This window comes from Strix uralensis, chromosome 3 (assembly GCF_047716275.1).
Source record: "Strix uralensis isolate ZFMK-TIS-50842 chromosome 3, bStrUra1, whole genome shotgun sequence".
Lineage (NCBI taxonomy): Eukaryota > Metazoa > Chordata > Aves > Strigiformes > Strigidae > Strix > Strix uralensis.
In genome coordinates, this window is record NC_133974.1 from 53407338 (window position 1) to 53431357 (window position 24020).

At 39.1% G+C, this 24020-nt stretch overlaps 2 protein-coding genes across 3 annotated transcripts; one reads left to right on the forward strand and one right to left on the reverse strand.

The window, feature by feature from the left end:
* Positions 1–286: 286 nt before the first annotated feature.
* On the forward strand, positions 287–8874 carry CCN6 (cellular communication network factor 6). Its single transcript, XM_074862323.1, has 5 exons — positions 287–349; positions 3591–3867; positions 4296–4538; positions 7941–8134; positions 8529–8874. Exons 1-5 carry the CDS (start codon positions 287–289, stop codon positions 8808–8810), a joined length of 1059 nt encoding a protein of 352 aa, XP_074718424.1. The 3' UTR covers positions 8811–8874.
* Positions 8875–8970: 96 nt separating this feature from the next.
* On the reverse strand, positions 8971–23985 carry TUBE1 (tubulin epsilon 1). 2 transcript variants are annotated; one of them, XM_074862322.1, is made up of 12 exons: positions 23914–23985; positions 23757–23830; positions 22465–22517; positions 20082–20139; positions 19375–19490; positions 18240–18361; positions 16741–16928; positions 15756–15931; positions 14857–14997; positions 13166–13306; positions 12099–12273; positions 8971–10667 (listed from the first exon to the last, which is right to left on the reverse strand). In XM_074862322.1, exons 1-12 carry the CDS (start codon positions 23936–23938, stop codon positions 10509–10511), a joined length of 1428 nt encoding a protein of 475 aa, XP_074718423.1. In that variant the 5' UTR covers positions 23939–23985; the 3' UTR covers positions 8971–10508. The 2 variants fall into 2 exon arrangements, with proteins under 2 accessions (XP_074718423.1, XP_074718422.1); XM_074862321.1 differs by having other exon boundaries at positions 20064–20139.
* Positions 23986–24020: the final 35 nt, after the last annotated feature.

Here is a 24020-nt window from a genome sequence, read left to right on the forward strand (position 1 = left end):
CCGACCTCAATTAAGTCAGGCAGAATCTGCTGAAGCAGCTGGAGGGGATCAAGCGGGGTGTGAAAACCTGTATTCTAATGCCGGGCAGAGAAAAGAAGATCAGTTGGAAATTTCAGTGTGAAGCTGGTTCTGTATGAAGTGGAGAATTTCAAGTGTGAATGCGTGTATGTGTTCGTGCATGTGCTGGGGAAAGTAGGGTTGGCAAGGGAGACAGAGGAGAGCTTTGTGTTCAGTGCTTCCTCTGACACAGCTCAGCCTGTTCCCTATCTCCCAGTTTCACTTCTGAATGTGCAGGAACATGCGGTGGCTCCTTTTTCCCACCATCTTCATCATCCCTTGTACGCAACAGGTAAGTTCATTAAAAAGAAGAAAAAGATTTCTCCCTTCTTCACCCTGTCCCGGTTTAAAATTTTTGTTTGCTTATTGACAAAATAAATTTCAGAGAAGCAAAGTCCTCATAAAGAATAAGGAGCCATTCCCTACTTCTGAGTAAATTTCATTTGCAACTTAGTTACTGCATCAGTCTTGATTTTGGCATTTTTTTCCTCTCTAATCTGTACATTAATATGATTCAGTGGAAAAAAAAAAAAGTGTTAGGGGAGCTTAAATTGTCAGTGACCTTGCCTTTTTTTTTTTTAATATAAGCACGATTGGTTATCTGATGCAGTAAGAAAGTAACCATCTTGTCCATGCTCATATTCCATATATATATATATGTATACACACACAGCAGTCTGACTTCAGGCTAATTTTATAAATGAGAAAGGCACCTGGGCTGTGTTATCCTTTGTCTCTTATGAGAAAATTTATGTTATAGCTTTTTCTGAAAGTATTTGTGTCAAAGGCCAATTTCATTATTTATTTACTTAATTCTGAAAATACACTTTACGTGCACACAGTGTATTTTTCCTTTACAATCAAGATGAATGTCAAATGGAGAATTTTCAACTAACTGTCTTCCTCTGCTTTCTACATATTTAAAGTCAGACTAAGATAACCGAACATTAGCAATAATACATTGCCTACTTTTGCTATTTGCTTATTTATGCCATACAGAACTTGTTCAATCTTTAAAACATAAGAAAACAAACAACAACACATGAAGGGCTGCTACACAATGGTCTCATTTTCTGATCTACCCATAGGATCAGGAAAAGTATGCAGTGGGTTTGTGTGATGTGGATAGCTTTGGTATAGAAACTTTGGGAAGCAAGGATTAGAAAATTTTTGGCCTGAAAACCTTACAAGCAAACTTCAAATTTTCATTGTAATTTAACAGATTTTTGAAGATTTTCCAGGTAGACCGAGCTTCTCAGTAATTCCACAGTTAAAACTGCCAGACATTTGTCTAATAGTGTTTTTCTAACTGGGAAACTTTGTAGTCCCGCACCTTTCAGTTGACATCTTTCCCTAAAAAAAGGAGAGAAAATCACTTCCTTAGGTAGAATTCTGTAGGTTTAAAGTATGTTTTAATTTGTAATACAAATTAAACATACTGGTTGAAGCACATATTATTTCCTGCTACACATACCCATTTTGAAACACGGTAGCTGCTTTAAGCCACATAACCTCATACAGCTGGCACATGGCCAAATTCCTAATAATAATACTCTGCTTAAAAAGAAAAAAAAAGCGGCAAGAAAGTGTCTCCTAAAGCAACCATAGAGTCTTGAACACTGCTAAATGTATAGGAACACCTGTGTGTCTTCTTTCCAAAAAAAGTCTTTAAGAAGCTTTACACTCCAATGCACACATTCATCAAATTAACATTATAGTTTATAGGAAAGGCTTAGCTGCCTAAAAAAAAAAAGTATACTTAAGTTAGTTGTTTCTATATTATTGCTGCATTTAGGTAAAAAGGATTAGAAGAAATCCTTTATCAGCAAATGATAAACAAAATAACACATGAAACTATCTTCTGTATGCTGCATGGAATAACACATGACATTGTTTCATATTCATTTATTATATGAATTGCCTCTGTGAATTAGTATATATATCTTAAAAATCATTCAGCCAAAGGAACTTGAAAGCTACTACTTTGGAGCTTCATTAGTAGCTGTGGATTAAGATATCATAAATATAGTTGTAAATGACCATGAAAAATGGAAATTAGTGGTAGAAAAAAGCCTTTTAAAAGGTCATTTACTGCTGCATGCAATTAGGCCAGCTCAATTATGCTGCGAGAGCTTTCATGAGATATGACATATGAAACGCTGAATTCTGCAGATACTTCCAGCCTGAAGGTTGAACTGAAAAGAAACCCAGCCAAATGACCCCTTCCCCAGATTTCCCCCAGTGCCTCTGCTGGAGGTGGTTTCTATGTCAGTAGAGCCCTGCAGTTTGGAGGAACAGAGAGAAACTGATAGGTGGGGCTTCATGTGCCTGGAAAAAATATAGGTAATATTTTTTTTTCCTGCAAGCTAGATGGTGATACTGGCATCTGATGAGGGGCTGGATCTTGTCTTTCCCTCTTGCACTTTGGGCAGTCAGAGCTGCCTGATTAGAGCAGCTCCAAGCCTTACATTGTACTAGTGGCCAAGTGCTGTGTGTGCCCCCACTTAACTATGGATTCAGTCATCCGTGATGAATAACTATATCACGATCTGCATTTCTGCTGAAATCAGCAACATGAAAAGATTTAATGCTAAGATCTAAACTGTTAAGTTTTAGATGTAGTTCTTCAAAATAAGCAGATAGAATATAGCTATCTCAAATAGATCCTTTCACACTCTGTGCTGTCTTAATCTTCACCCATGGCTCAGAAAAATGAACCCATCAAGAATTATTTAGGACTTCCTTTTCTTTAAAAGAAAACCCAAAACCAACAGATATGAATGCTGAGACAGAATGTGGAAAACAGTAAAATTTGGCTAGATCTTGACTTTCTACTGCTGATACAAATCTCTTTTAGAGATATGTCTTTGCCCTGTAAGCCCTGGATTTAATGAACACTTACTCATGCAAATAGATACACTCTTAGAAAATGACCTATTAAGCTCAGTGCAACTATCAGCCTCCCTTATTAGGATTCAATTTTTGCAGCTAGCACGAGAGAATTTGTAAATGCTTTAATGCTCCTTCCCAAATAGCTACTCAAATTTTGGAGCAAAAGTAACACTCAAAAGAAGTTTACTATTTTAAAAGGTTTTTGCCATCAAAAGTAGCACACAGGCTGGCTATCAAACAGTGGAAGGAATTAAAAGCTAATTAATTTGATAGGAGGTTTGTGGGAAGGAATATTTAAAATAAACCCACTGTCTACTTTAAAACACTTATTTTCCTACTTTAGCTGTACTACAGGTTTTATTCTATTGAAGGCAAAGGAAAGACCAATGAATTGTGTTTTATACTAGCAGTAGGAAGGCTCACTGGTGGAAAGACACCTCAGTGCATGACACTCACTGGTAAAATTGGTCCTTTGTCTCCTACCTAAACCTCACGGCCTCTCACTTTTTGGATCCTTTAAGATGAGAAATGTTGTGTCTTCATGCAACTTCATGCAACTTTTTTTCCATCCCAACTTCATTTTATGCTATCCCAGCTATGCGTAATGCATTCAGCTCTCAAAATATCCCACTGTGTGTAAGTTTTTCCACAGCTCACCAGTGAAGCCTGAAGAAAAACCTTCAGAAACTGGTGAAGTCCACCAGCGAAAGGAGGTTTGTCACTGGCCATGCAGATGCCCGCCTGTGCCAACCTGCACCCCTGGGGTAAGCTTGGTGAAGGACGGTTGCGGCTGCTGTAAGGTCTGTGCCAAGCAGTCAGGAGAGACCTGCAATGAAGCAGACATCTGTGATCCCCACAAAGGCCTCTACTGCGACTACTCGGAAGACGAGCCTAGGTATGAAACAGGCGTGTGTGCATGTAAGTTGTTCTTTCATGTTCCCTTCTTGAAATCCAGGAGGGTGGGACCACACAGGTGAATGGTTTTGGAGGAAAACTCTGCTTGCTGGTGCTGCGCAGCTCTGTGCTAGGCAATTTATCCTAATTTAGTCCTTTGACTGCTCAGTCAGAGAATCTCAGAGTAGGGCTGGGACTGTCTTTAAACTCACCTGGGTATGCATTAGTGAAAGCAGTTCATTGTGCACAAGCCTGTTATTTGCAGACATGTTGATGACAGTTTTAAAATTAGGCAGCTGCAGTTATCACTGGGCATAAATGAAAAAAATACGTGCTTGGGCTGGGAAGAACTTGAAGCTGCAGGTGCAGTAAAGGCTGGTCGCATTTTAGCACTGTGTAAGCAGGAACCACGTGCCCCTCCTGTGTTAGTAACTGTCATTTACCATTTGCAGATCTGGTAGCTGTAGGATGTGAGCTCAATGGAGTTTATTATCTTAACGGGCAGACCTTCCAACCTAACCCACTTTATAAGTGCCTATGTGTCAGTGGTGCCATTGGATGTACACCTGTATTCACACCAAGATTAGCAGCAAGTCCCTGTGCCAGGGTCACGAGCAGAAAGAGGCCTGGACAATCCATCTGTGGCCCAGGACAGCACAAGCAGCTTCAATCAACAAACTACAGACTGATGTCAGGTGTGCCTGGCTACACTGGTAAACTTTTCTGTACATAAGCTCTGCTGCATTTAGTGTCCCTGGCTCCAGCAGCCAGGCAGGCAGTGCACTGGCAATTTCTCAGTTCTTGCTGAAGACCATTGCCAGGATGACTGGTCTGTCCTAATTACCCCTCTTACTCTTAGGTCACAGATTCTTTTCTCTAAGCCTGATGAATATGAAAAGCAAAAAGCCTTTTGGCTTCTGTCACTAGGGAATTGGCCAAAGCTACCTTCAACCCGTCTTTCTGCAGAGGTTTACTACTCATCAGATCAGACCAATTAGGGCTGCTGGTGGACAGCCTTTTCGCAGCCTGGGAGCTGTCTCACTTTTTCCTGCTTTGTGGTGGTAGGGAGTCTTGGTTTTCACATACATACATTATCATGTTGCAGGCCTCTTCCTTCAGTGAAAGAATAAAATGATAAGAATTGCCTTAGTGGCTTTCCTGAATTCACAAAATTTCAGGGCACTGCAAGGTCAATGCTCCCTCCAGTATCTTCTCTATTCAGTTTGATAAAAAACATACATGAGCTTATCCATGCAGTTCTGTCATGGTCAGTTGATACTCCCTTAACCTTTAATTCTTGCTCTGCTGCTAACACTGTAGTTCTCTTTTTCACTTTAAGGAAGCACTAGCAGTTATCCTGGTCCTTTCCTGGACACAGCTGCCTGTGCTTGAGCTGTCTCCTTCCCTGTGCGTGTGCAAGTTTCCATGGTGAACAACTAATGTGGGTACCAGAAAGCTGAAAGCCATTTATTTGGTGGCAGCTTGAACTGTGGGGAAATTACAGCCTGAAGCATCATCATGGATCAACAAAATAAAACTAAAAGATTGCAAAGATTATCAGAAAACCATAAAGACTGCTGAGTAAATAGGTAGATGCACATAAGTCAATCTGCAGATAAACAGACACACTTACGAAATCTGATGTTCAGTTTGGACAACTTCTAACACCTTAGCAGTGGTTATGCAAGTTAGCAAAAATAAAAAGAGCTCATCTTTACTTCAAAATTATGATACAATACCTGTAACTGGTATCAAAGCCTTTTTACAGAAATATACTTAATGCTGTGTATAAACACACACTCACTAAGGCAAACTTCGAAGCAAGAGACTTTCATTTCTAGAGAACATTACTAATCTGACCAAAGAGAGAACATAACGCATTGAAAACAAAGGCAACCAAACCATTTGACCCCATGAAATATATTAACTGGGTGTGTGGGGAGCTGTATTTCAGACATCTGGAGAAGAGCACAAAGCCATTTACTTTGTCGCACATCAGTGAATCCAAAAGCTGAAGCCCAGACTTCAGCAAGTCCTTTACTGACTGCAACACTGCACCTTACAGCATTTATTCAGGAATTTGAATCAGCTGTGCAACATAACCGTGAGAAAAGATATCCAGCTTGCAAAGTGCACTTGCTATCTTACTTGGTTCAGGGACCCAAAAACCTGTCCCTGTGGTGGCTGTATGTGCTGAAGGATGCTATTCTTCAGGTGCTACAAACCTTCTGAAGCACCCTGAAATTTTTGTTTTGAAGTGGTCTTCCTGCTTCCTGTTCCCAGTGCAGCAGAAGTATCACAGAATCACAGAATCATCTAGGTTGGAAAAGACCTTGAAGATCATCTAGTCCAACCATTAACCTAACATGGACCATTCTCAACCACACCATATCCCCAAGCGCTATGTCAACCCGACTCTTAAACACCTCCAGGGATGGGGACTCCACCACTGCCCTGGGCAGCCCATTCCAACACCTAACAACCCGTTCTGTAAAGAAATGCTTCCTAATATCCAGTCTAAACCTTCCCTGCTGCAACTTGAGGCCATTCCCTCTTGTCCTATCGCTTGTTACTTTGTCAAAGAGACTCATCCCCAGCTCTCTGCAACCTCCTTTCAGGTAGTTGTAGAGGGCGATGAGGTCTCCCCTCAGCCTCCTCTTCTCCAGACTAAACAACCCCAGTTCCCTCAGCTGCTCCTCGTAAGACCTGTGCTCCAGACCCTTCACCAGCTTCTTTGGACACGCTCGAGTAATTCAATGTCCTTTTTGTAGTGAGGGGCCCAAAACTGAACACAGTCATCGAGGTGTGGCCTCACCAGTGCCGAGTACAGGGGCAAGATCACTTCCCTGTCCCTGCTGGTCACGCTATTTCTGATGCAAGCCAGGATGCCATTGGCCTTCTTGGCCACCTGGGCACACTGCTGGCTCACGCTCAGCCGGCTGTCAATCAACACCCCCAGGTCCCTCTCTGACTGGCAGCTCTCCAGCCACTGCTCCCCAAGCCTGTAGCGCTGCTGGGGGTTGTTGTGGCCCAAGTGCAGCACCCGGCATTTGGCCTTATTGAAGCTCATGCAGTTGGCCTTAGCCCATCGCTCCAGCCTGTCCAGGTCTCTCTGCAGAGCCTCCCTACCCTTGAGCAGATCAACACTCCCACCCAACTTGGTGTTGTCTGCAAACTTACTGAGGGTCTCATGTCAGCCTGTGCATGAATTCCATGAATAGCTCAATGGGCCAATACCTTTTTTTGAAAAGTCCTTCTTCTGTTAGTGTGGATAACAAGGGCTAAGCTTCACTTCACTGCTCTTTTTTTCTGGCTTTCCTTGTCAATTTGATTTACCTAATTGAGATAAGTAGGAATGTACCTAGGTCATACTTTTAAGAATGTACCAATATAAATGACCCTTTAACTTCCCTTTATTTCTTGCAGACTTATCTGTGACAGGCTTTTAATCTGCTTACTGCAACGAGATCTTTAAATTGCTGTCTACTTTCCAGGTATCCTTGCAATTCTGTCTGTGCTCTTACCTGAATGTACAGATTCCACATGGTCTTTTTTCTTTTGCAGAGTTTCACCACGAACTTTTGCACTGCAATTTTGTTTCTTTTTTAAAGTATATTCCACCCAATTCAGCCCTAATCCATCAGAAAACAGGCTTTTTGGTGATATCGGATGTGACGGGAGAATTTTACTCCTCAATACAAAACCTAAAGCCTTCACAATATCTACAAAGAAACCAACATTAATGCTTTCAGCACCCCTTTTCAAGCTATGCTTGGCCTCAATTTTCAACGTCTCTTTCATTCTGGACATTTCATAAAAATTTCACAAATAACTCTCTCCACATAACATTTCCATCACATCAAACTGGAGGGTCATACAACACATGCACCTTCATAGTCCTTGCTAGGATCTGAGTATCCAGTGTCAATAAAGTTTAATGGCAGCTCGGCCGGCTTTTGTATAACTTTGTTTATGTCTCATTTTTAGATTTACCTACAAAAGCACCTTCATGAACAGAAATCAAATGTTTATCCTTCTATTTTCAATTAATCCTTTTGGGGCTGTTCTGCTGCATAAATAATATATTGCTGTCTTAGCTTACAGAAGCTTACCACTAGTTTTGAAGAAAAAGTGCCTAGTACAGGCAACACCCTGGACACCCTGTTCCAGGACCTGCGGCACAGGCATATCCAGCAGAGTGACCAACGAAAACAGAAAATGTGAAATGAAAAAAGAAAAGAGATTATGCTTCATCCAGCCTTGTCTGACCAATATACTGAAAACAATAAAGGTATTTTCTAATATAAATGACTTCCTAATAGAAAATGAAAATATTGGAAATAATGGAGAAAGGGATGTATTAGCAACTACTAATATAAAATGAATTGTTCCTTTTTAAAAGGGTTTTAAAAGAACTTCTCTGTTTTCTACCTTCAGTCTTCAGGTTTTAATAGTAAACTACAGACAAAGCAATATAATGTCCTGAAATATAAGTGCTGCTGGTGCTGTCCTGGTGCTCAGTCACTCAGAAAATATTTTCTGTTTGTTGACTGATAAAGAAAAATAAGACAGCTTTCAGAAGGAGTAATTTTCAAGATATTTCTATGTAAATGTTGCAATCTTTTCTTACATGTTCTGGTTTTAATCTGTAAAAACTCAGGCTTTTCTTTCTTTTTATATTAAAGATTCCAAGAGGAAAAACATGTCAACCCACATTCCAGCTTCCTACAGCAGAGAAACTAGTTTTTTCCGGGTGCTCAACTACTCAAAGCTACAAACTAACTTTCTGTGGGGTGTGCTTGGACAAGAGGTGCTGCATACCTAGTAAGTCCAGAACTGTCACTGTGCAGTTTGAGTGTCCCAATGAAGGCTTCTTTAAGTGGAAGATGATGTGGATAACATCGTGTGTATGTCAGAGGATTTGCAGTGATCCAGGAGATATATTTTCTGAACTCAAAGTTGTTTGACAAGTTACACCACTGACTGTAACATACTGAGAGTGCAACAGTGCATTCACACCCTGAAGAGTTAGCATAACCCCCTGCCACAGCAATGTTTATCGTGAAACTATGTATGTGAATATTCATTTTTTAAATAGCACCTGGAAAATGCAAGTAAGAGTGCATCTTTATAGACACAGTTGATTTTATATGTGGAAATACATTCTTGAGAAGGATGTATATAACACTATATTGTCAAAACAGGAACTTTTGTTAATTAAGAAAAGGCACAGCAAGACAGCTTCATACCCCACTGTAACAAGCTGTTGTCCACAAAGACAAATACATATAAATTCACAGATGCTCTAACCTATCAGAAAAAAATTACCCTGTAATACTTCATTTATCATTCTTGATTCTCAAATTAACATTTTCTACTATGTATCTGCAATAGTAAAACACACCAATGCTGTTTCAAACAGAAGTCAATTTTAAGCTCAAATGACTTTCTGCAGCAGATAATCTTTCTCTAGCATTGTGAATATAAACAATGCACAAGGAACAAATAAGTGGGCATCTGCAGATAATAGATGCAAAATTTCAAGGAAATTACTATTTTTAGAATGTTTTCTTAAAAAAATTGCTCTCAACAAATGTTATCACAATGTTTTATGGAATACATCTGAACTTATACACTGAAAATCGTCCTTACTTATACACCCACTCCAATGCTGCTAGAAGGATTTCAAGCTTTAAGACATCATTGCATTGACCCATTCTGATTTGTAACAGTTCACTAGTCTTGCTGTTCTAAGACAGCCAAGGCTGGCAAGCAACTGGAAACAGCTGTACATTCTATTTTGTAAAAGTTCTTACTGTAATACAAAAACCCACTTACCCTGGTAACTATAAATATTAAAACATTTACTTTACTTGCATTCTTTTAAGCATATAAACTTTGTTCTCCAAACAGTCATTCTAACTTCATTGTAAGTGCATGTTTCGCTCAGAGGTATATTGTATTATCTCATTATCAAGTGCAACTCAGCATTCATGAATATGGATCATTAAAATATGTTAATTAATACTCCAAGTCTAATACTTGAAACAAAATTTTTGTTGAATTTTCTGATATTGACAATTCTGATATCAACTCAGAATGCTCTAATAGAGCTAAGTACAACATGGAAGAAAAATATTGAAACTAAGAACATAGCTTAGAGCATTCTGAAATGACTACTATCCTGCGAAGTTTAAGAAACCAGTTTCATCAGAGACTTGCTTTCATCTTTGAAAAGACTATGTGGGCTTTTCTTTTCTTCAGAGTTGCTTGTTAAAAACCAAATCTTAGCAACGGTGATCCTTCTTTGAAGCAAGGCCTGCCTTTAGTTTACTGCAAGCTGAAAGTCTGAGAAAAGAACTACATTTTTGGCTGCTACAACCCCTCTTTCTTCTCTTTACAACATATGGTATGTCAATTTACTCTACAGTTAGGAAGACTGCTCTTACTGATATCTGCCATAATTAGGTGCCTTTCAAGTAGTTCTTACAGGCTGGGCCTGTCACTTAATATGACATGTCTCAGAGTTGTTGGAAGCCTTGTCCCAGTCTCACTTTGGAATTACAACAGCTAGGCACGCTGTAATTCATTCTGGTTAACTGAAGTGATTGGATGCTTGAGGGAATTTTGTTTTTTTTTTTTTAAAAAAATCAGTTCTTCCTTCTTTAAACAGCTATCTGTAGTCTTGATGGATCTGTTCTAGGCCCACCTTTTGTGGCATCCAGTTCATTGTACTCTTCTATTAGGTCAGACAAAGATGATATGGCTTCAGAAAAACAGCTTTGCTCCATCCCATCTATATGCAGATAATGGTGAAGGTGAGCCTATGAGAATTAAAAAGAATTCAATGTTATCCTTTTTGTTGGCACCTAACTCCTTTGGCTCAATAAGCACCATTTAGCCTGCACTGAAGAGGGGAGTGCAAGCACTGTAGAAAGGAGATTTAAAGACTTATATTATGACATCCCGTGTTTAAATACTTGGCAAATTTAGTAACAATCCCCTATGGAATCACAGTTGATATTACCGATTTCTTCTTTGCATATTCTGTCTTCTTGGCTACACCTGACCAAACTGTGTTACTGGGTTTATATGGCAAGGTTTTGGCAGCTGGGGGGTGCAGGGGGGGCTGCTATGAGAAGATACCAGGACCTGCCCCCATGCCAGAGCCAGTTCCAGCCAGCTCCAATATGTACCTGCTACTGGCCAAAGCTGAGCCCATCAGCAATGCTGGTAGTGCCCCTGTGATAACGTATTTAAGGACAGGTAGGAAACACTTCACAACAGCTGTGAGAGAAAAGAGTTAGACAAACGTGAGAGAAACAGCCCTGCAGACACCAAGATCAGTGAAGAAGGAGCAGGAGTGAAACTGAGCCTGGGAGGAAGGGTGTGGGGTGGGGTGAAAGTTTTGGTTTATTTCTTGCTCTCCTACTCTGTTATTAATTGGCAATAAATGAAATTAATATTCCCCAAGCCAAGTCTGGTTTGCCCATGACAGTAACTGGTGACTGATCTCCCTGTCCTTGTCTTGACCCACAAGCTTTTCATTGTACTTTCTTCCCCTGTCCTGATGAGGAAGGGAAGCGAGAGAACAGCTTGGTGGGTGTCTGGTGGCCAGCCATGGTCAATCCACCACAAACTGGTAGGCAGATTTGTCAGATATTGCTGAAGAGAAAGTAAGTATACTGCCTGCTAGGTACAGATTAATAAGGGATTTATGCTTTTTAAGCAGCAGCTGTTGGAATGATTCCTTGATAGGTAACCCAAATAAAAATCTTGGGCTGTTACTTTTAAGCAGTCCCTCTGTGATACTAAGATTTGCTTCCCAATAATGCAAGATGCTAATGATTAGTGGCTATGCATGTTATAATGTGTGATGGTTTAGCCCCTGCCGGGGTCTGAGACCACGCGGCCGCTGCCCCTCCCCCACAAAGGGAGTGAAATACAAAGCCCCAAAACTGAAATAAGGAAAGGTTTAATACAACAATGCAATAGCAACACAACCAACAACAACAATAACAATAACAGTAATAGTGATAGCAATGAACAGAGCAAAATAGCTACCAAATACAGCAGTGAGAAGCACGATGTACAAAACCACGAGTGCACCGCGCTCCCGCGCCAGGAAAAATGTGACCTGCCAGGATGTGACGTCCGCATGGTATCTGAATAACCCGGCTAGAGCTTCCCCTCCCACTGCTGGGGAAACTTAACCCTATCCTGGTTAAACCAGGACATAATGATAAGACTTGTACCTTTTTCTTGTAGAGCTTCATAAATCTGTCTCTGAGTTCAGTAAAAGTTGGTTTTACACAGGTGTTATTTGCTAAAGCCAGAAGGGAATGGGAATGGCCCACAGGAGGTACTGAACATAGACCAGTTTTCCAGCCCTCTTGATTCCAGGAGACAAAGTGCAAGGAGGGCTTCAACCTGTGATACAAAAATTTAGTTACTTAAGGAACTTAAAGAACACAAAGCTTAAGTTTCCTTTGCTAACAAACAGTCTGAAGAGGTTAACATTTAAGCTTTCAGAACTAAGCAAGCCAGTTATAACTATCATTTTGAGTAAGACATTTTAGACTTCAGACTAAAACACCGTGTCTATTTTAAATTTAAAACGCAAACACCAGTTTTGTTTTGTTAACTTAATGTATCAGGGTTTGAAAAGTAAAGTTACAAGCACCTGTAAAACGGACTGTAAGCACTCTGAGATTTAGGAGAGGGGCAAATTAATACTGCGTGGGGACAGTCTGTAGTTTAGAAATCAGTAAAATGATTTAGATTCTCAGAAATTTTCCCCATGCACTCCTGTCTGCCCCTAAACTCCATTCTGTATGCAAAGCTTGCCTGCCTTTCCTGTTATAACTATGTAGATCAATAGTGTAAAAAGGTAGAAACGGAGTGCTAATAGTTGTTAAAATAAGGATGATTCCCTATCTACATGAAAGTAACCATGAAAGAGAGGGGCCTTCTGTTCAGTAAAAACAAACTTCTACTACAGAACTTATTCCTCCAACATCCTTTACCAGCTGGAGACCTCTGGAAGGTTGGGCTTTGTCTTCTTTTGCATTTTTGAGAATGAGAGGAGCAGTACAGGGATATCTAGTCAGCTCCCTTTATTTGGAAATCCAAGAATGCTGTGACTTATTCTAACTCATTATGTAAATTAATTATATTTCCTTCCCTTCTGAAATTAAGAAAAATATTTCTGAGTAAATGGATTTGGCATTGAAATTCTTCAAATGAAAAGTGAGTGCGCTCCAGACAACTGACAACAGTTTCAGTAACAAATTCCATGACTACTTTGAGTAGTATTGCCAACCTTTCAATATTTCTGCGAAGGTCTGAAACCTGTACATTTCCTCGAACGAGAAGTGCACAGGCAAGGTAGAGGCTATGCTTTGGATCTGCTTGAATTAGTTGATGATCTCTACTAAAGGCATCTGAAAACATCTGATCCAACCTAGGTGGAAAGAGAACAGAATTATCTACTCTTACTAAAGCAGGCTACAAAAGTTCTTCAGAATGCCCACCTGCAGGGTTTAAAAGTTCATGAAATTCTGCAGATATAGGTACATTTAACCTGAGACCATGAAATACAGGAAAAAGATTCAAACCTATATATGTACATATGTTGTCATTAGAAATTTTTAAAAACACATCAGATCCATTTCTCCCGCTCCCTCATGTTACAAGACACTGTTGAGTCTGAAGTTGGAGAAGTGGACAGTCTAAGCGACCTTTATTATGCCAATTTTAGGTCAATGGTTACAAAGTATTAAAAATACATTAAAAAGATTTAACTACTTGAGGTTCTGGTTATATGACAATTTGAGTGGACAATCTCACTGCTTGTGAAGGATCTGACAAGGAATACCAAAGTGCTGCTGACCCTTACAGAACTGATTATCTGACTGTTACACTTCATTATTTAAAAGGATCAGAGAATCATAGCACTGTATTAATTTTGATTAATGATTTAGGAAAAGACAGACTATTTGTCTACTTATTCTCATTTTATCATGTATGACTGCTTTAAAAGATGATGCTGCAGGTCATATTCTTTCTCTTATCACCTCCTTAAGCAAGCTCCACTGTACTGTGGGATATCAAAGATGGTATCTGGAGGAGGTTTCCATGGACCTATAACATCTAAGCTATTCTTTCAATTTGTTCCAAACTGTCTGCACCTATCATCTCTCTTTTTTTTTTTTTAATCACCTCTGCCACAATCTGCCTATTAAAAAAATAACTAAAGGAGACAAAAATATTACCATTCCCATCTCATTCTGAAACATGATTGACTGAACATCTCCCTGTAGTCTGCTACCTTCCCGCCAGCACTGTATTGTCTTCTCAGGGTATGGCTTCAAGAGATCCAACTGATTGCCACAACTTGCTGTCACAGAAAAGGGGTGGTCCTGCCCTCTTCTCCACTTTGCATACTTCCATCACTTACCCTTAGCTGCCTCTATCACTATTTGGACCTTTTGCTGACTGAATTTACTAAAACCAGTAAAATCTATTTTATCTTGCTACTTTTCTGCTATGTCAGTGGGATAAATAATCTCACAAAATTTGACAAGTGTCAGCTTACTGTTACAATAAGCTGTTAAATAGGCTCACTGCATCTCCAGACTGAAGATGCCATTAATTCTCAAGGAGTCTAGTTTAATTCCTTGTTTGTCTTTACAGTATTTTGTGAGTCAAGTGCAAACCATTACTCAAAAGAACTTGTGCTGTCGGTTCTAAGTAATACATTTTTCCAACAGAAACATTTCCCAGCAGAGATAAGAAAAATACATTTCAAGTTTACTGGCTCAACCATGACAGAGAAAAAGGACAAAGGATGTTCCTAAAATCAGCAAGACAAATTTGAAAAGGTGTCAGACTTAAAACTTTTAGAACTTCTACCCTTAGTTTTGCTATAGAATGGATTTTTTAAAATGAAAACTATGGAAGAATCAGAAATTATGCTTCAAATGTAAAGCTTCCGTAATATTTTTCTCTTACCTTCTAGAAGGTACATTAACATCAGCCAGTGTATACAGAGGAGTCAAGCTTGAAACCAAGTAATGAAGTCGAGGAAATGGAACCAAATTCATGCTGATTTCATTAAGATCCATGTTAAGGGAACCTTCAAACCTAGCAGAACTGAAAATTTAACAAAATGTTATAAAACTGTGCTATAAACTAAATAAATTACTTTTATAATGTAAACATTCATTAAATCTATTTTTCAGCTGTTTTGAACAATAAAACAGTAAAACACAGCATTCAGGAAACTGTCAATGGATAATTATTAAACTTTCATATTTGGCAGTAACAGTGCTATATCTTATTTACTTACTCTTCTCCTTATAGAAAAATAAATTATCAAGAATGAGACCCTGTTCCCAGGGTCTTTAGCACTGTTTTTCAGTATTTGGACATAGCTGCTTGAATATCAGTTTTAATAAATAGGCTATAATAAAACATGCATGACTTAGCATTGCTGACAAGCTGTTTAAAAGAAAAGAAGGCCAATACTCCAGAAGTATATTTCACCAGAAGTTTCTTGCAGCAATAAACAGTTCAGGAGCAACAAGGATCTGATGGTATTTATAAAATAATACAACCGGCCTAGAAAAGCAAACCTCCCTGGGCTCCATTAAGCATTAATGGAAGACAATAGCCTTCTACCTATAAACCTTTTCTTAATTCAGTTCTAAGACTATCATGGCTAGAGCAACACCAGTACAGTCTGAATACTTCCAAATACTTTAAAATTTAGTAACTGATTCTTAAAAAGAAGAGACTCATACCCAATCGAAAACAAATAAAATTCTTTGAGTTGATGCAGGCCTGCATATTTGCAGCATACCCCACCTCCAGCAATACCACTTCTACAGAGGAATAACATGCAACTTTACCTTGTCAGGTTCAGCAGCAAGTTGGCTACAATATTATTCATTGCGTCAAATGGCTTCTCTTGTACAGTTCTTGCACTGCCTGCACTTGATGTTACCAAGCTGTTTTGCTTCACAGTTGACCCTAGCTTCCCAGAACTGATCATCTGATGAATTTTATTAACTATATCAAACAGAGACTTTGAGAGAGAGAAAAAAAAGCATACAAGAAGTCTTGAGCACAGAGCTTTCAAACTCAGTATCCCGATTTCTTATTTCAATTAATCTTAAAGAAAAAGCTAAGACATGGTACTGTCAGTTCAAAGATTATACCTTTGATAGATATAAGTCCAACTTTTGACCAATTCCAACTGACTGCAGTGTTTCTAAAAGTCTGTTCTTACACGTCACAAACATATACACAGCTTGACTCAGAAGTCTGAATTTTATTCAACTACTCAAAATCCTCATCTTCTAAAATTACATTTTAAATTTTCATAATTCCTGTGAAATAAAAAATATACTCTCTAAATGTATTTCACTTTCTCTTGCTTTTTTCATAAGCAAACAGCAAGACAGTCCAAGTTAGAGTCAAATGGGTCCAGTGGTTTGCATGGTCAGGTATGCCTATGCAAATCACTAAACAGTAAAGTCAAGTCTGTTGGAATTTGGAGGGGTTAGTCATGTCCCTTATAGGACTCTACTAATATTACACACAAACTGATTGCTAAAGCAATATAAGACACTCTCAGCCTCAGTAAACAGAAGCTTTTCACTGTTTACCTTGAAACAGACATGAAAAAATTCAGTCTAGCCTACTCTGAAGGTGCAGAGCAACTTTTTAGTGATACCCATATTAATTTCAAAAGCCTGCAAGTGATTTAAGAGTTCATTTATTACTTAAAAAAAATGAAACCATGCTTTTAAAGACTTGGTAATAAGGAAGGAATACTTCCTGTGTGCAGTCTAATAAAAAAGAAATTGACAGAAATAGAGTATTATTTCTTACTTCATTCTCTATTGGTAGCACACAATCTGCATGTTCATTAAGCTCCTTCATAGCCAGAACACTGTTATATGGAGAAGTAATAACATCATCTTCACCAGAGGGATAAACTGAAGTAACAAATCTATATACTTCCGGGAATTCATCCTCAAGCACATTTAGTACAAAAGTTCCAAGACCAGATCCTGTCCCTAATTACGAATGAAGACAGAGTAAGACAAAAGGTTTCCCATGTTATCTTAAGCTTAAGTCTTAGAAGTTGGAAACATACAACTTTTCAGTTATATATATTAATGAATATTTTCTGAAGCACTTGGCTGACACTGGAGGCTACTCAGATGTAAATCAAGGCAAGAAGGCTTTTCCCAGAAAGGAAAACAATTAAGTGATAAAAGTATTTCCCATAGTATACCAGACAGAATGAAGTACACAATCGCAAAAGTTTCTGCAAAACAAAATGTCCTATTATGTAATCAACATTCTTCTGATCCAGTATTTTTATTTCTTACTTTAAAAGCTTTAATTTGAATTTTGAAATAAAACATTTGTTTAAAAACATTGAACTGCCTCAACCAACTATTTACTTTCCTTTTGCAGTTTCTTTATAAAGTTTTCTCATTCTCCAGTTAAAACAGAACCACCCCTTTACCCCAGTGCACACACTTTTTTCCTCATTAGCACTAAGCACATAGCTCTGAGTTCAAATCAGAGGACTGAACTGTGTTTTTTCTGTCTTGGACAGCTAACAGTCTCAGCAGCAGACAATTTAATCTATGAACGAGACAGCAATTTTCTGAAATAACGGAAACAATATCTGCAGGGTCTCTCAAATTAAGCAAATGGCCACAAAGAAGGCCCTTGACAAAACCTGCTTCGTATTTAGAGCTATTTTCTGTGTCTTCTTCCACATCATAATCAGTTACAATACATGCCCCCCACTTTTCTGGGGGAGGAAGGTTTAGTGGCAATACAGTAGTTACAAAATTGTCATTGCAAGGGAGTCTCCCTTCTGATTTATTAGCAAAGTAGCTAGACTGGATTCAAGAGAATTATGTGGAAGGAAAACAGAAAGCCGAAGTTTTTCTGAAGTTAAGCAACATTAGAAGCCTCCTTCAAAGACTTTCGGGAAACTCTTTCCCCACGATGAAAAATAATTTGATGACAACAATGATGTCAGTGTTCTGAGGCCACTGTCCCTTCTTCTGATCAGTAATACTCTGGTGTTTCCTTGTATTTGGTACATGTCTTGATCCACTCACTGCCTTGTATTTAAAATCTTAGCTGTATTTTTGTTCTGGGTAGCACTTCCCTTAGTTCACGATTAGGGCTCCTCAGTGCTCTAACAAAAATAATTACATGTCTACTTAACTGGACTGTGTTAAATTTTTTATTCTGCATTCTGAATGATGTAATTGTTACATTGATCTTCCTTTCAAGATACAGGTTCTTCTTTTTTTATCTGTGGCTGGTGCAATCATACTAACCATAAAAAAATTACTTACCACCTCCCATAGAATGAATTATAAAAAAACACTGTAAACAGTCACAATGTTCTGCGGTTTTCCTCAGCTTTTCCACAATCTTTTCCCGGTACTGATAGCCATATAGCTTATGGCCTACAGCCCTGAGGATATGAAAAGTACTTTAAAAAAAAACAACAATAAAATTTTCAGTTTTTTATTTTAACTCCTCCTATTTGACATTTTAGAGTTTAGAGTCCGGAGCTGGGTGCAACACCTATTTTGTGAAAGTTGCTAAGCTGTGTCTGTATCATGTGAATATGGGAGTCAGGATGTGGTTTTAATTTTGAGGATGCAAGTAGCACTAAGTTCACAGCTTTGGAGTGTGCACTATTATTTTGTACTGATAAGGAAATAAACTCCCACATTGGATGATCAAATTGTAATTATGAAATGAAAGTTACACACTCCTTAACAATAAGGATATCCCTATGTCATATGTGTACTCATCTTCTTTTGAGTACTATGCGAGTCAGTTGCTACCAGTAATAGAAAAAAACCCAAACAGCTAATTTTCAACACACTTGCCTGCTAGATGGTGAAGTTAGAGGATGCTTTATTCCCTGTATTGCACTCTCGGTACATTTGCTGATGATTTGCTTTCCAGACTGCAGTGCACTGAATATTATTAGAGGCACATTAAGGTCTCGAAGAAAATTTGGAATTCATTATCTTAATCAATCTTCTTCTGAATTCTCTTTTTGGTAATGTAGTTTATATGCACAAAGCCAGACTCTGTGGTGCTTAGAAATCAGAAGTACATTTGTTCATATATCTAATTTCCACACTAGATGCACAGTCTCAAACTAGATTATGGCTTTGACTGAGCAATGGAAGCAGCTGAATAGCAAAGAAACAAAAATAAAAAGCATGTTCTTTTGAAAAAGAAAATCAAAAAAACAGGAAGAAAAAATAGACAAAATGATGTATCAGCAAAATTATCCTTCTGTAAAAGGCTTTTCAAAGCCTTCCTCCAGGCAACAGTGACTCCAAAGTTTATTGGTAATATGCTGCAGCTCCCCAGGTGCAGAACGAACCAGAAAGCTACAGTTATCATTTCCCTTTTCAAATACCATCTAATTAGTTGCTAAGAAATGCTTTCTGAAGAGGTCCTCACCAGTTGTTTCCTGAACCAGAAACATCTGTGATAAGCTGCTTGCTATCAAACACATCCCTCAATGGTCCCTGCAGAATTTCATTTACCACTCCCTCCTCCATGTCAATCAACAGCGCCTTTGAGAAAGGAAAGAATTAAAATTCAGTCTGTAAGCAAACCACCCTTTCGAAATAATCACACAAATAAATATAAAATTATTTACAATATAAAAGGTACTCTGTTTCTACTGCGCTCCAGAGAAACCTCTTTTTTTAGTTGTTAACTAGGAGACCAACTAGATTCACCTTGGCTGATTTCCTAGAAGTCGTTCAATAAGACAGCGTTTCAGATAATGCACTTTTGTTAAAATTTTATAATATTTTGCCCCAGTACTTATGAATAAAGAAATTAAAGCATTTTTATGTTTCAAGTTTTCTTGCTTCTTAACCACTTAAAGAGGCTCAAAGAAACCTACTCCTTAGAAAATTCAAATAAAAACTTGGTTGGTAATATCTGCAATCATTTTATTAAAATTATAATTTAAATTACTCAACAAAACTGGCAGCAAACTGCATTACTCCACTGAACCATAAAAGTTACTATTAGAAATTTTACTATTCAAAGTAGTATTTAAAAACATATGCAATTATAAGGATCTTATAAAAATTCCAACACAGTTGGACATAAATATGCAATGTAGAAAGAATGACCTTTATAGATTGCCTTACTCGTGCTTTTAAAGAGCAGATTTTTCCTTTGTAAATACCAGGACCATCACCACCACCTCTGAAAAAAAAAAAATCCAAGCTCAGAATCGTAATAGAAAATAAGGCAATATATACTAGAATAAAATTCCCTCCTTAATCTTTGGTGTTCAGAGGCCTGTTACAATGTAAACAAACAAACACCCTGAACATGCTGCTAAAAAATACCTCATACTTCCCCAAAGTAAAGCAATTACAGGACACGCTCTCAATCAGAAAGATCCTAAGCAGTACTTCAGGAAGCTGAAAAGGTAAGCACTGAAAATTTACTCTCAGATACAGCCCCTGCTCTGTGGTAATTCTACAAGCATTGCCAAAACTTGAAAGGATTACCTTCTATCCAGCATGTGGTATATCCGCATCATATAATGGAACACAGAGCACCAAACAGCACCACTAGCTTTTCAACAGAGGTAGTACCACACTGCACTGCTGCCCAAGGGGTGAAAGCTGTATAACCGCACTAGCACAGCACTGCGCTTGAGTTACTTGCCATTAAGATTTACCAGTTCAGAAATCATGCTGGGCTGACACAGCTTTATTTCCCTTTTTTTTTCCAGGATTGGTTGTACTGAGCCAACCTAGGGGACAATGCATTGTGTACAATTACATTTTTTTCCCAATGAATGCTGGTGCCTCTGCACTCAAAAGATGAGACACTCCAGTCTGGCCAAACTATATTCACAGGGAAAAAAGGCAGGGATACTGGAAGATGGATCTAATTTTTCCCCTCAATTATTTACCTAATTTGGGGGCTGGTCAAGTCTAAATTTAAAGCATCTCTTAGACTATTCTACTTTCAACCACAAGAATATTCAAAAAATATCAGCTGAAATTTTCTCCAGCATCAAATGTTCTGACCATTCCCAGTCCCATCAGGAATGAGGGGAAGAGAGTACGGGGCTGCACTGGGTTCCTTAGGGATCTTCCACCCTCTCACTCCAAGCTCTCCAGACACTCCTCATTAGCTGAGCAGCTCACAGCAGCCTCCAGTACTCATGTGATTCCTCTAGCCTACACAACTTCCTATATGGGTCCACTATACCCCTGTTCAAAATAATTAATCCAGGTGGGTTATCCTGTCAGAAATGGCTATGAACACACACACTGGCACAGACTTTTTTTCTGTTATGGTGATTTGCCAGTGTGTGTGTTCATAGCCATTTCTGACAGGATAACCCACCTGGATTAATTATTTTGAACAGGGGTATGGCATGGCATAGAAGATTGACATTTGTCACTTTTATGACACAGGGTTTTATGCTTGCCATGACCAGGGGGGTGAACTAGTTCTTTCTGATAAAACTAAAACAGACCCCACAACAATAACAAAAGGCCAAAACCTCACAGCCTGAGCAACAGATTTTGGCACAACTTTTCCTAACTAAATTATGGTTCAATGCTACAGTCAAAAGTGGGAATTGTTTCAAACAGGAAAATGAACAGTTCCTGGAAAAGATGAGATTTGAATAATCATTCTTCTGTTTTATGTATTCAGTGAGATAAGTTCTTCCTCTTTACAGAGAGAAAACAGATGTTTCTATTGCACTCAACCTGTCAATAATAAATTTGGTGGTTTCATCCGGCACATACAGAAACATTATTTACAACCAAATTTTCTTGGAATGGCAATGATAAACTCCAATGCACTTGCATGTTCTTTGAAAGAGGTAAAATTTGAGACAAAACAATTAGTATTTCAATGCTATTTTACTTAAAATTGTGTGCTGTACTGCAGCCTGGCCATATGATGGAAGGAAAGAGAGGCTGGTCAAATGCTTTTCAATTAATTAAAATGCAATAGCAATATCCAAGTGCACAACTGTTTCATTCTTGCAAAATGCAAGGATTTTTGTAACTGCACAGATAAGAGATGACTGAATGCTCTATGAATTGGTTAACTTAAAAACAAAAATCACAGCCACCAGTCCTTTTGTAACAAACTAGTCAGATAAAAGGGATTTAAAAGCTGACATGACCTTTTCTGACTACCTTATATATACAATCCCTGGTACAACTCCTTAAGAAATGCTCCTAAGTTGGTATTCGGAGGGCTTGCACTCTGATCATTATTTGCAATGGCAAAAGCTATCAGATCCTGACTGTCCATTTTTGTTACAGAAGGGAAGGAAAACAAACCTAAACACTTTCAGCACCTTTAACTACTGAAGTGAGTGTAGTTAAAATGGAAAGATAAAGATAAGTGTTTTGAGGAGATACAAAAAAGCAAAATCTTTTTCTAGCAAAAACTAAAACATGACCTGAAACAAAGAAAAATGTAACTTAAGATACCAGAATTGTTGATCTACTTTGTTAAACTCATGAATTGCTTGATAAGACGACTTACCTTGTATCTACGTTCCTAAAGAAACTGCTTAATGCTTCATCATAAATTCCATTCTAAAAGGAAACATGACATAAGATGATGTGTAATATCAGAAATTCTCAGTGCTTTTTCATAGAACAATTTAAGTTGGAAGTGACTTCTGAAGGTCACCTGTCAAACCTCCCCACTCAAAACAGAGTGAATACCTATGTTGAATCCAACTAGCTCTAGTCATAACTAAAAGGAACATTTCATTGAAGTTTGATATTAAAGGAGGATGTAACTAGGAAATTAATTTTTCAGCACAGGATTAAACAACCGCTTTTCCTTCATTTCTAAAGATTTAGGATTTTACTGAAGATCCCAATGCAATTATTAAATTGAATAGCTATTGTGTAGCTCACTCGAGTTTATCAGTGCTACACCATTCAGTTCATCATGCCTATGTTACCAATGTCCGTGAAGTTCTATGGAAAGTACATCACACTGTATCAGTGACTCCTAAACTCCCTGCTGAGGGGTGGTGTGGAAATTGCTTACCCCACCATAAAGCTAAGGAGACCTAGCAAGTTTAAATACTTTAACATCATTATTTTACTGACTACTTACCATACTCCTAAATACCTGAGGAAGCAGAATTTTGAAGTCATTGTTCCCTACAACACTAAAACCAAGAGACTCTCCATATGTGTATGAACTTCATCCATTGCCTTTTTACAGCTGCTTCAACAGAAGGCATTGAGGACTGCTCATCATTATCTGTTATCAGACGGTGTTTGCCAGGAAATAGTATCTTTATAGTCGTGGCATTTTTGTTCAGGGTACTCAGCAGAATCCTGCTCCCTTTACGCTGCTATTTCGGTCAGCACAACAGTACAGTCAGTCACTGCACGGCCTGTGCTAACAGGGAAAACAAACGTGGGCTTCGGTGGGCTCGCTGCTTGTTTGCTTTACTGCTAGTGGCATAGAACCTGCACTGAATAACCCTCTCTTTTCACTAGCTGCCTCAAACCTGGTAACGCCTGCCTGTATGGAGACGGCCTGGGCTTTTTGAAGCGGAAAGGCTAGAGAAAGCCGATGTGAATTAGCGAAGATTAGTTAAACGGCAGAAAAACCTGGGGATACTTTTGCTCACAATGAAGCGGCCTTTGTTCAATGAAAGAAACACAGTGCTTTGCAGTCACAGTAAAAAACACGGAGCGAAGCGGCGGCCACCGTGGCCCCCCCCGCGGCGAGTGCGGAAGGCGGCTCGCCCCAAGCCGCCCCGCTCAGGCCAGCGGCGGCCGGGGGTGAGGGGGAGGCGGCGCCGTTACCTTGTTGACAGCGGCGTGCTCCCGCAGCGCCAGGTCCCAGAAGCGGCAGCCCACCTGGTTCCCGCACTGGCCCACTGCGAAGCGAGAGACACGAATCAGGCACAGGGAAGGCTCTGGGCGCCGCGACCCCCCGCCTGACCCGACTCCCCCCCCTTACCCTGCACCACCACCGACTGGGCCATAGCGGGGCGGGCCGCGGCTGCCGCCTCTTTCGAACTCGGCGCCCGGAAGCCGCGCCCCCTAACGGCCGCGGCCGAGGAGGGG